Source organism: Barbus barbus (genome assembly GCF_936440315.1).
Source record: "Barbus barbus genome assembly, chromosome: 34".
Lineage (NCBI taxonomy): Eukaryota > Metazoa > Chordata > Actinopteri > Cypriniformes > Cyprinidae > Barbus > Barbus barbus.
In genome coordinates, this window is record NC_136762.1 from 23,548,935 (window position 1) to 23,562,697 (window position 13,763).

Consider the following 13,763-nt stretch of genomic DNA (forward strand, 5'->3'; position numbering starts at 1 on the left):
TTGTTTAAAAGTAATTAAGATAAATATTCAGCTTTATTGTACTTAAGAAACATCTATAGGAGGTAAACATTTCAAACAAAGTTCAGGCAGAGGGTGAACTCATATATGACACGCATAAGAGGCCTGATGTGAAAGATCGAAAAAGTGAAAGAATATTTATGGGTGCTGGGCCAGACGACAAAGTAACTGGAGAGGAGCATGCTCATAAAAAAGCACTCTCTTCCTCTCTCTTTTTACCTCCCTCTTTGGTTGTTGCCTCACTGCTATATGTAGCTATAGGCTTACTTGTCTTTGATGTTCCATGCTGCACTGCACTAACCTGCTGCATGTCAGGGTCAGGGCCATAGCCAGGATTTTTCAAATACCGAGGTCATTTTTTCTAACCCCCCCTCCCCCCCCACACACACCCCGGTGCGGTGGCTTCACTTTTATGACGTCATGAGCTATCCAGTTCTCTATTATAGATCAGTGGATTCTAATGACAAATGAAACTTAGCGCTTGACAGTGCTGAACAGTCTGCCACTGACACACACAGGCTCACCTTCTCTCCTACTCTTTCCCTGCCCTTCTGTTGTTGGCTTTTTAAAACTTAATTTAGTTTGATGCAAGTTCCTCTTCATGTCTGCATTTCGCTCAAGACCACACTACGATCGATGTACTAGCTTACGTGAAAAAACATACGGCTTTCCCGCCTCTCTGAATCTGTAGCCTAGGTAACGTGACGTCAAGTGCCGCTGCCTGCAAAGACAGATAGAGGCGGAGATTTCACCTGAGAGATTAGACGGAGAATGTGAATTTAATTGGGAGAAAATACAGACGACATGGATTCGGACACGGACCGGGTTCTGTGTTTGGCATTGATCATCACTGCTGGATTGACTAATTTGAAATTTCGGGAAAAAATACCGAGGACATGACCTCGGTGTCCTCAATGGTAGATACGGCACTGGTCAGGGTTACACTGGCCATTACAGTTAACAGTCATGTCAACTGTGCCATCCCTGAGCTGCCAACACAAGCGAACTTTTCTGCAGATGTACACAACCAAACAACATTTCGATGTTCAAATATTATGTTTAAAGGCTTTTGTAATATGTGTCAGTTACAATATATACCAAAAGCTTTGTAACTGGGTAATACAAACATTCTTAAATGTAAATTATTTAAATATCTTGTTCTGTATCAGCCAGTTCCAAAAAGAGAACGCTACACCATAAGTGATTCAGTCATTGAGTATGTTTCCATTTAACATCAAGCTTTTTTTTTAGGAGGGCTCCAATCTTTAGCTGTGTGCATGACACAATGCATAATTGAATATTTGAAGGATTAAATACATGCTACACATCACCTCTGTATTTCGGAGGATGCGCACAATGCCAAAGCCAACTGTAATTTGATTAATAAGCACACATGCTACAATCTCATTTGGTCTGCAAGTCTGACTTCGCAAAATGTTTACAGGACATTTTAAAAGGCAAACTATTACTGAAATCAAACTTTCAAAATGCATGTAAATGTACTGTGTAACACGAGCAGTGCCATGAGAGCTATAAAGAAGTAACAAAAAGCATAAAAAGGCACCAAAAATGTTGACAGAGAGATCCTGACCTGAGGATTTGTGGTGAACGGACACCAGAGAACGACTCCCTCAGGGCTACACAACGCTCACAGCAGCAGATATAGATCCAGATGTCAAAGGTCAGGCCTAAGAGACTGTGTGAGGTTGTTGGGATGTTAATTTGTGAGGTCAGTTCGTTAGCATCATAAACTGTAAATGTAGGACCATAAGATCAATAAGCTCTGGATTAATATTAAGCGTCATCATTAGCCTACACAGTGCAAGAAATGAGAGAGTGTGAGAGAGTTTTGTTGCATCTAAAATAGTACTGTCACTTCTCTATGGAGTCTTTTTCGGCTCCTGATGCCTTGACTAATGACTGAATGTCTCTCACATGGCATGCACACTCGCAGACACACATACTGTGACAAATGCCCCTAAACAAACATTCACAATTTGAGAGGATGTGACAAACAGCCACATTAAACAAAAAATCACACTAACCTGCTTCGCACCACAATACTAATGAGCTTATTCTCTAAAAACAACCTGCCCTCAATTTCATTCCCACAAAAACACACAATTAATATGAAACACAACATGGCAACAGTCAACCGACCACATACTGTATGTATAAAATGTTTGCATAGCCCAAGATGTTATAACAAATTATTTAAAAATAAATGTAGTTAGACCAGAACACTTGACAAAATATTTATAATTATTTATCTGAATTCTTTAAAAAAGTTATATTATAACAGGCCTTGCATTAGTTATAAGGCATTTTGTCCGCGTATGACAACGCATTAGAAGTGGAAATACCCGATTAAAGGCCGCATTCAAAGGGCGTTGCTCCATTGAGCGTCTTTACAATCACTGTTGTTGCACTGTTAATGCCTTTATTTAGCTATGATCATCTCTGTTGGCCAGTGCCCTCCCATGGTGTTGAAAGGCCGAAGATCGCCTGATCCTCTGCTTCGCTTATGTCACGCCGCCCACCGCCCACAGAGCGCGTCGGTCCGGCCGCAGCGCGCTGGAGAGGGCCGCGGTGATTGAAGTCCTGACCGCCTGTTGAGGGCTCTCTCAGCGGGAGAAGAGAGTTCAGGGGACGTGTGGAATAATTATTATGTTATTTAAGGGTGATTTACAACACAAGACCACGTTTGGTCCGCCGTGGAACTGTTTTCCTGTTACTGGTTGCTCTAACTGATTGTTATGCCACTTGGTACATATTTAAAGCCCATTGTTTTCATTCACGTATCACACACACCCTGTATTTAAAATGTTTTAAAGACTATTTAATGGCTTTTCAAGCAGCAAAACAATTATTCATATTGTAACGAATGCATTGTATAAAGTTGTATACAAATATATAAAGCACATGTGAGTGACTACTTAACCCCAGTCTTATCTAAAAAATACCCTGTCTTGAAAAACAACCTTTCAGTTACAACCTATCTTCATTGTGTAATTTACCATTGGTCTTATTATGGTTCAAAGATAAGACAGTCATAAATAACAGAAACATATTGCTGTAATTTGCCCTGCAATTAAAACAATTACATGGTAGTGGTTGTTATTTATTATGGTAAGTTTAATTGCCAATTGGCAGTTAGCATTATCAGCTGATTACTTCATTGCATTTTTTTTTCCTATTTCTTGTCTCTGCAGCATAAAGTGGTCCCCCAGAATTATTTTGACACTTAAGAAACACAAATGAATGCCAATGCTTTAGTTGTCATGCTATTTATTTCAAAGAAAGAAAGCACAAGTTTAACTTTCAAGCAAATATTTTAAGAAATTTAGTATGTTTTAAATTTTACAGTTATATAGAGGACACCTGGAAATGTAACACTTATTGCTGTAGTTTGTAAATGTAACTTTGTATTATTTATGTATTTATTTTGCACATATATCTCTAACTTTTTAATATTTTCCCACATTTATCTACTACAAGTTGAAGTTGTCGTCAATTATTCTTAAACTTTTAAATCACTCTTAAGTGCAAAGAGTGCAGTTTGTTACACCCTATCCCACTGCCGGGTGAGTTGTAACAGTTGGGTGGGATTGGTTGTAACACTAATAGAAAACATGGACCTCAGGTGTTTACACACATTTATTTAGTTTAATGATTTTCTTATATATCATCCCCCATCAATCCCTTCCCCCAATTAACCTTGCTTCATTTTTAGTGTCTTAATACAAAAAAAAAGAGAGATGTAAGACATTATATTTTAAAACAGCAAACAAATTGAACAATCCTATCAATTTAAACTAGAAATCGTATCAATTTCAACAAGAAAATCAGCTGATTCTGATGCTTGTAATTTCTTATTGAGAGTTAGGGCTAAATGCAAATCAAATTATAGCTCAGACGTTTTTCAACCTTATTTAGCCTATTTATTTATTTCTTTAATTTATTAATTCATGTAAATCTTTTATATGCTTACACAGACACAACTTTTACTGTCCCCTGAGGAGGGTGGTGATCACGTATAATAGCCTACTAATTTCACACACTATTTTAAATGTAAGATTTTGATTCATTCTGTTTATCAAATGTTATGTCAACCTGGAAAACTTAATGGTAATTGTCTTCATAGATCCACCATAAAATCACCTTGACACCAGTTGTTTAATATGCAAAGATGGCAAGTTAGTTCTGAGAAAAGGTCTATCGTGTGTTTGCATCCATTTGTTGTAATGCATTTTAAAATGCAGTATAAGTCTACATATACTTTTTGGTGGTATTGCGTAAAATATGATGTGACGCGCATGCACGCATGTGTGTAAATTCACCAGTGCATGCTTCAGAACAGATCTGCTGCACATGATAGCCTACCGATCATCAGACAAAATGATTTTTCACCGGAATAGCGATGATGAAACTCGGTAAGCACGGTCTGTGTGTAGAGAGAGAGCGAGAGAGAGAGAGCGCGCGTCCTTCAGATAAAACGAAAGCCTCTGCGTTTGTGATGCGCGAGTGTGTGTGATAAGGAGGTGGGGGTGAGAGACCCCGTTGTGTTTTGCCCCCTAAACAACTCCCAGTCTCCATCTCTCTCTCTCTTTGGTTTAAAGCTTCATCGCTTATTGTGGAGAGACGCATTTGAGCCCAACGCGTCGCTTCATGGACGTCGATAGTGCGGAAAGGACGCGACATCATCTTAAAACGCGCCGCTAATGTTGGATACTCGGCCCGGTCCACGCTTCATCTGCTACAGTCTTATTAAGGTGGGGTATCTTTACGCCTTCTCATCATATCTATAATATAACCCAATTTCCATAACATTACGTGGATAAAGAAATTGTTATTCATTTTGTATTTTTGTAATGTAATATTATCATAGGCATTTCTCATTCACTCTAGAACACTTAAGCTGCTATTTTGGTGGATACTTATAAAGTGAAAAGCAATCTTATCCCCTACTCTGTGCTCGCATTTATTTTATGATGCCCCAAATGCTTTTAGACCAGAATTTGAATATGGTATCAGTAAATGTCTGTTACGATGCATGCTTAGTTTTCTTCAATGTTTTTTATGCTTTAGTTCTTGTAGAGAGTGTGTCTTATCTGCCGCTCTGGTGTGTGTTGTCATCCGTCAGTGAGTGTGTGAGCTCGGCTTCCGTATCGCATGGAGAAGAGGGTAGGTCCTGTTTTTCCCTTGATTTTCCAGGTCCATTTTTTTGCTACTTTGATGCACATGATGCTATCATGTGGATACCAAAAAAAAACAAATTGAATAACATGTAAGCATAACTAAAGATAATAACTATTGAGATGTACAAGCAGTATAGTGTACAATCCAAAAAATAATTCTTATTTTGGAATTGATAGATTTTTGGCTGACACTTTATAATAACTTCCAATCCAACGTTCAAGTCAGTAATAAACATTATTCCATTATGTGATGCTTAATTGATGCTCATTAGGTAATGTTCATTCAAATAGTATAAAGTAGGCTATCATTAAAGTTTAATTTATATATTTTCATGTAGGCTTACATTTACAGATCACAAAGGTGCTTATACACTTAGCGACTCAGTTTTATCCTTATTATAATCAATTACATGTATTCAGAAAAGCAATAAAAGGCCAACATCAGATGGAGTAGTGTAGGAAAATAGCATACAGGCCCTAGTAAGGCAGATGAAGTCGGTAAGTAGGTCAACATTTGTGCTACAGTGAGCGGCCAAATGGAAATTCTTGTTGCTTTCTGTCTACTTACAAATGGTAGTTATGATCCTGTTAATTTGGCATCGGTCTGTTCAATCTCAAATATAAGCTCTTTTATCTGTCCCCACAATATTTGTCCTCATGTGTGAAATGATCCAGGATATTCAATGACACTGATTGGTGTTTTTATTGCCTGTAAAAGCCTGTTTGATTTGAAGTTAAAAAAAATTGGCATCACTAAAAATTTATGCTGGTAAGTCTCACAAAAATATATTTTTGCTATGATCTTCTACATTACGTTTGCACCTTTAAGGTTGTGAAGTACACGCTCCTTAGAAAAAGCAACGCTGCAACATACAAAATTACATATATTCTGTTTATGTCTAATTCTGTTGAGTTTGCTTGAAACTCTATTGCTTTTAATTGGTTGTAGATTGTCTACTTTACTCATTTATACTACTAATCATTATGTGATTACCAATCAAAATATGTTCATCAAAGTTTGATTATGTTTCCGTCAATAGAAAGAAAAATCATCAAACATTGGTCCACAAATTTTTATATATGTATTTGAGCAATTTTTCTGTTAAGCATTATATAATGTCTGCTAATTTCTTAAATGAAGTTATTATAAAGTGCTACAATACTAACATAATTTATCACATTCAAGACTTTGGATGCTCTGCTTTATGTGTTTTACATATTTTAAAATTCTTACATTGTCCGTCTTTATAGTAGGCATACTTAATTTTAGCTCAGAACGTCTTTTTGGTTAATCAATTTTATTATGAATTGCGGTGTCCTAAATGTTTAGTTAGATATCTTTTTTCTTTTCATAACAGAATATTAATTGGAAATATTTTAAAGACCATGAATATGAGAATATTGCAACTTCAGAGCCAAATGAAATATTTCATGCCCAGGTGAAAACACACATGGAGAAATAAGTATATCACTCGTAAATATGGAGTTTATATGCTACAGAAAATCCTGATTATTTACAGAGACTTAAATATGTTTTTTTTTTTTTAGTTAGAATGCACTTTGCAGAGGTGGCTTACATTAAGTAATGCTATTAGTAATGATTAATACAACTTCCATCTCAATAATAGGGGAGCAGTCATTGGAAATTGCTCAAATGAAATTTATAGTTGTGCAGTGTGAGAAATAAGACTTTTTTCTTATTATTGATTATTCTGAAAGTATTGTGTAGGTCTTTTACTTCTGTGTTGTTTTTCTGATCATTTATCTGACTACAGCATTAATCAGAAAGCTGACTGTAAAAGCACCTAATTAGTATAAATGAAGGCTGGATGACTTTATGTATTTGTATGTAAGGCTGTTAATTATAAATCAGCTGGAAAGTTTTTCTTTGGAGTTTATGTCCCTGGGTGAATGTTGCTTGGCGCTCTGAAAAATCGCACATCAAAGCCTCCCCGCATCCAGTGTTTATTAAGGAGGAGATACAATTAGCAGTGACTTCAAACAGCCTAGCGCTAGCTCACATACTCAAATGTACTGTCAATCCTGTATCTTAATAAATTTCCCACACAGAAGCACATCTCACTAACATAAGGCTGAAGCAGGCAATGTCTTATCTTATAAATTTGTCTTATCATGTCTCTCCGTATCTAGTATGAGGAGTTGGTGCAGTACCCAGGCTCTGACGCCATGCCTGTGGGAGACTACAGGGATACCATGAGGTCACTTCCTCTGCCTCACTACGGCCACACTGTGCCTGACTCCCTGAAACACCACCGGGACCAGATCTACGGGTCAGAGTCTGGTTACTTTAACCATCTGTTACCTCCCACGAAACATGAACAAGCACTGCTTGTGTTAATATATATTGCCTTCAGGTCTTGGTTAGTTCTGACAAGGAGAATTATGGCATCTTGTGTTGTTTTTGTTAGAATTATATTACAGTAATATACAATTTTTTTATTTAAATTCTTTGACTTTCTCACATGCATATTAATTTTTTAGCTCAAAAAAAAAAAAAAACTTAAAAAAATGCCTTGCACAGTCGTAAAGGGAGAGGGAAAGGGGGAAGTGGTGTGTGGCATGGTAGTAACCCATACTCGGAATTTGTGCTCTGCATTGAACCCATCCAAGTGTACACACAGTAGTGAACATACACCCGGAGCAGTGGGCAGCCAATGCTGCAGCGCCCGGGGAGCAGTTGGCGGTTCGGTGCCTTGCTCAAGGGTCTCACCTCAGTCGTGGTATTGAGGGTGGAGAGAGCGTTGGTTATTCACTCCCCCCACCTACAATCCCTGCCGGACCTGAGACTCAAACCCACAACCTTCAGGTTACAAGTCCAACTCTCTATCCATTAGGCCACGACTTCCCCACTAAAGGTGAACTTCGTAATCTTTGCACCACTAGAGGCACCAAATGGAATTGGAATGGAAGTAATTTTAATTTTCAGATTTTCCGAACACTGACATTGGTCAGATGAATTATTCTGGCCCCAAACTCACTTGATTGGTCGAGCCAGCGTTGATGATTTAGGCTACTCAAACAAAAATAGCAATGTTTGAAATATGCCTCAGAGCCATTTTATTTGCAATTTGAGGGAACGCCAATCTGCACAGTTCACTTATAGTCTTCTATCTATCCACATTAAGCTCAGAAATAAGAAAGGATATAACATCAAAACAATTACATACTTCACCTTTTCAGAAAATCCAGAGTAGTTTGTGGTGGCAGTAATTTTTTTAAGCATAAAAAACTTATCAATTTAAGACTGCATTAGCTATGTAGCATTTTCTTACCCTGCTGTGTTTTCTTACATGGAGCGTATGTGTGTTTATTTGCAGTCATCCTCTATTTCCACTCCTGGCTCTGGTATTTGAGAAGTGTGAGCTTGCCACCTGCTCACCACGAGACTCGATCTCAAACTCCGCCCATCTTCCTGGCATGACCATTCACAGTGACGTCTGCTCCTCTGAATCATTCAATGATGATATCGCGGCCTTTGCCAAACAAGTGAGTTACCAAGCCAATCACATTAAAGCCACGCACATGCCACAAGACTGAAGACCGTCGTGCTGTGTATTGACCTTTATGACTTTTAAATTCCAATTCAGTTCTTAAATTGAATTTGCATTGAGGTAGGATGCAGGCATATAATTCAAATTTGAATTTAAAAAGTAATTCATATAACTGTATATTTTAACTATAAAAGCAAAGTTTGTCAAGACAAACTTTGAATTCTGGCTTGACAAAGCCTTGATTGAAACCCAATCCGACAGTTTATAGGCCTTTTGTATTTTCAACGTCTTGTCTCAGACTAGTTTAACATTTCAGAGACAAGAGGCTTATGTATTGTAGTGGTGTTTTCTGGGCTTTACTAGAGAAATACCTGCATCAAATTCAGTATATGTAAATTTTTTTCTGTTAATTATTTTAGATTCGGTCAGAGAAACCTATCTTTTCATCAAATCCAGAACTGGACAATCTGGTAAGATATATATGAGCTTTTAAATAAGTGGTTCTGTGTAATTTTGTAAAGAGCATTACATTTCTAATCATATGATCTCTGCACAGATGATCCAGGCCATTCAAGTTCTACGGTTTCATCTATTAGAGCTAGAAAAGGTATGTTTTTTTTTATCTCTTACAACATGTTTATAAAGCTGAACCTTCATGGAACATGTCCTAAAAAAACATGGTAGTGTGATTTAGTGTGTGATTTTCTTCAATTAAAAATCCTGTTGTAATTTACTTGCCTCATTTATTCATTTTTTATTTAGTGTGTGATTTTCTTCAATGAAAATCCAGTTATAATTTACTTGCCTCATTTATCCTTTTTTTATTTTGTTTAATTTAATTTACTTTTATTATTTTTATTAAATTGTTTTGCAGTCGTCCTTAGGACAGCCCTTATGCTTCCCCATATTCAAACGTGGCATGTCAAACTATACTATAGGCTTGCTATCAGTGACACCAAACAGCATGCTCACATGTTTTAAAACCAGGCGTACCAGGCTCCTTTTTAGAGATAGACAGTTCTTCTCACTATACTCTTAGCTTTTATTGTATTCAAAAGAGCAGCATGAACATGCTATGAATTTTTAGCTTTATATATATATATATATACAGTATGTCAATGAACCGGACATCTTCACTTGTCTCTTATAGGTTCATGACCTCTGTGATAATTTCTGCCATCGGTACATCACCTGTCTTAAAGGCAAGATGCCCACTGATTTGGTGTTGGAGGACCGGGAGGGTGGATCCAAATCTGACATGGAAGATTTCACTGGCTCTTGCACCAATCTGTCAGAACAAGTAAGTCAGTAGACATCTCACACATATCAGGGAGCTGGTTGCTCCTTCTTACTGGGTGTGTGTTTGTCTAACTGGACCTGTCTCTCCTGATCTAGAATCAGTCTTGGTTGAGAGATCCGGATGACTGTGTGTCGACCCCCTCGGGCACCCCCAGTGCCTCCTGTGGCCTCACCTCACACAGTGCAGAGAACTGCAGCGATGCTGGTACTTATCATTTTACACACAACGGCTATGTTCTAAACGAAGTACTATAGTGAAGTCTAGCATTTTTGCTGCATACTGTTTTATAAAAATCTTATGGGAATTGTGTAAACTATATGCAGTGATAAATGCTACAATTTTGCATGTTTAATTCAACAATTGGCATCTTGTTATCATCTTGGAAATAAAAAAAATAGTGTTAGGAAGGTTACTTTGGAAATATAATAGGTTACAGATTACATGTTACCCTATTGAAAATGTAATAAGTTGTGTAACTATTTCAATTACTTTATTCAAGTAATGTAACTGATTACATTTGATTACTTTTCTAAATTTCTAATAAATGTTTTCAAATCTTAATCATTTAAAACATTTAAAGCAGGCAGGGCTAACCTTACAGTAGGACTCAACACTGATCACTGACTTTCAAAATCCTTCCTCAGTTGAATTAAGATTATAATAATTTAATTGTAAAGCACAGCCACCAGACTTTAACACCTCTTTTTACTTTAAGATCATTCTGAGGTTAAACACAGATTTAAAATAATAAGATATAGTTTAATAGTTATGGTACTTGTCACGAACTCAGCCTCTGTGGCTCCTTCCGATCACCACCAGAGGGAACCCTCACCTGAGTATTAACTCTGTCATTTGGACTTCATTTCCCATCACACCCCGTACCTGAGACTGATTACCTGCACAGGTGTTCCCCATTGACTGGTCTATTTAATCTGCTCCACCCTTGCTCTCTTTGCAAAGTCCTGTTCTTGCCATGCAGACATTTCTGAGCATTTATCCCGTGTTTGATTTCCTGTTGCCGACCTGGACTGTTTACCGGTTTATGAAAGAACTCTGCCTGCCTTGCTGATCTGCTTTGTTATCTGTCTGCCGCCTGCCCAGACCTCTAGCCCGAACTCTGTTTATGATTCTGCCCTGCCTACGTGATACCTGACGCCTGTGATTGACTTATGCTTGTATGACCATTCTTGTGTGATAATAAAGCTGCACATGGATCTTAAAGACACTGCCTCCTCGTTACAGTACTGTTTTTGAAATCAAATCTTTGCAAAGGAAACAGGAAACACTGACATCTAACAATGCTTTGGCTGTTAATCTTTGGGAAAGAAATCAATCAAATGTGAGAAAATATTGAGATGTTTGTAATCTTTAACATTTTCATAAGTAACTAATTACACATTTTTTTCTCAGTAACTGTAACAGATTATAGTTACGTTAATTTTGTTACTCCCCAACACTGATAAAAACATATATTATTTTACATTTTCAATCCAATCCAACAAGATATTTCATTATGCTTGTGTTGTTCTGTGTCAGGTGATGGGTTGGATGGAAGTGTGGCATCTCCCAGCACGGGAGAAGAAGATGAAACAGATAGAGACAGACGAAACAACAAGAAAAGAGGAATCTTTCCCAAAGTTGCGACAAACATTATGAGAGCTTGGCTCTTCCAGCACCTGTCGGTAAGAGAGAAAACCAACTCATTTACAGCTAAGATCATACTTTTAAAAAACACAGTTAAAAACATCCTTAAAAACAACATTTTTATTTTGTGTTCCATGGAAAAATAACAGCATAAATGTGGAAGCTGTGGTATCGTGTTGCTATGGTAAATTTTTATAAGGGTTGAGAGAAACAGTAGCATTAGGAGCTAAAACTGGTGGCAGAAAAACACATAACAGCAAACCGAGCTTGAAAAACGTTAACAAAGACAAGAGGAAAGCTTAGAATAGAAGATGTGATAAAAGGTTTGGAAAAGGTATTATGAAAATAGTCATCTTTATTGACCATCTCAAGATAATATCCATGAATTTATGAACTCTTTGATGATTAATATTGCATAGATGAGCACAGCTGAATTGAGCAAAGCTTTAGTAGAAGTAGCAATGAGCATGGTAATTGCAAACTAATGATGCTTCTGTAATTACAAATGACAGAAGATCCAGAAGTTACTAATAATAACAAGAATAAAAACAATGCGGGTAACAAACTGACTTGAGTGAATAAAGATAGCCTATTATTAAAGAGCATTCTCAGATTACCTCAAAGATGCACAACAATAACTAGTGTTGAGGACTTGTTCCTTTAAAAATATATCTGGTATAGGTATTTATTGAAAAAAAAAGAAAAAGATAAAACATACTTATTTGAAAAATTATATGCTTGAAAAAAAAAACATTCAGTATGAATATGTAAATAGGTAACCCCTAGCACTTTCTATAACAATATTTTTGTGCTCTCACAATATAGTCACACCACTAACCTAGACGTATTTGATCGTGTATTACCTTTTTATCCTCTCTCAGCATCCGTACCCGTCTGAAGAACAGAAGAAACAGCTCTCCCAAGATACGGGTCTCACTATACTGCAGGTCAATAACTGGTTAGTAATCACTCTCTTTTACCAATAATCAACCTCTCTCATTACACGCCATCATATTCACATACTTAAAATAATGAGCAATTTAATTAAAAGTTCAAATGTGTGTATGTGTCTTGTATTTACATTTTTGTTCTGTATTTTTAATTACTGCAAAATGGATTCAAATATTCTCATTTGGTCTGCAGCTACTGTTGAATTCATCAAAATGCTCTCGCCGTCTCCCCTCAGGTTTATAAATGCCAGACGCAGAATAGTCCAGCCAATGATTGACCAATCAAATCGCTCAGGTGAAATAAGGTTGGATTTGTAAAATGAATATTTGTGGCTCTGTGCACTGAATGACACATATCTGTGTGTGTATGTTTTTTTATCAGGCCAGAGTGCTCCTTACAGTCCGGAGGGGGCGGCTCTAGGAGGATATGGGTTAGATGCACAGTCTCATTTAGGTCTTAGGACAGCAGGTGAGAACAGCTTTCATAAGCTACGCCACCAAAACAATGCTCCGGAGTGGACTGATATACCTGTTATACTGGCTTTCGTTCACACTCTCTCTCTTTCTCCGTTGTCAGGACTTCAGGGAATGCCGTCCCTGCCCACAGATTACCCCGGGGCCCTTCTGCCCCAGCCGGGATACCCCCACGCTGGCCCATCCTTGCACTCATACCCCGGCCCTCACACTGCCATGCTGCTCCATCCACCACCCCACAGCCACCCTGCTGAACCCCTCATAGGACAAGGCCTTGACATCCATGCCCACTAACTGAGAGCAGATCAGGGGAGGGTGCGCTGGAAATGGGATGGAAGGGTACATTGTAAATTGACTTTGCAGTACCACAGCCCATCACTCTCACCAAACCTTCAGGGCATCACCGTGGTCGACACATAATGACTCTGAGAATGTCTTAAATGCAGACCTGGCATGTATCAAAATGTCCATTTTATGCACTCAGCTCCCATGCAATGCCCATCTCAAATTCCTGATAGACTTGTTATATTCCTTAACCATTTATTGCTATCTGATCTCCTCATGACAATGCTCTGAATGCACTGTACTTAATACATCTATCTACTAGTTTTTATGCACACTGCTGCGTTTGATTGATACACCCACGTCTTCCTATGGCCTTAGGGGT

General features: G+C 37.8%; 1 protein-coding gene across 1 annotated transcript; it reads left to right on the top strand.

Annotated features, from left to right (window-relative positions):
* Positions 1 to 7,430: 7,430 nt before the first annotated feature.
* On the top strand, positions 7,431 to 13,390 carry LOC306854059 (homeobox protein meis3-A-like; the record flags this gene model as incomplete). The annotated part of the gene is made up of 11 exons (XM_079391852.1): positions 7,431 to 7,507; positions 8,555 to 8,723; positions 9,148 to 9,198; positions 9,285 to 9,335; positions 9,879 to 10,028; positions 10,124 to 10,232; positions 11,565 to 11,710; positions 12,554 to 12,630; positions 12,859 to 12,917; positions 13,005 to 13,091; positions 13,200 to 13,390. The coding sequence occupies 11 exons, from the start codon at positions 7,431 to 7,433 to the stop codon at positions 13,388 to 13,390; spliced, it is 1,167 nt and encodes a 388-aa protein (XP_079247978.1).
* Between the last annotated feature and the right edge of the window lie 373 nt (positions 13,391 to 13,763).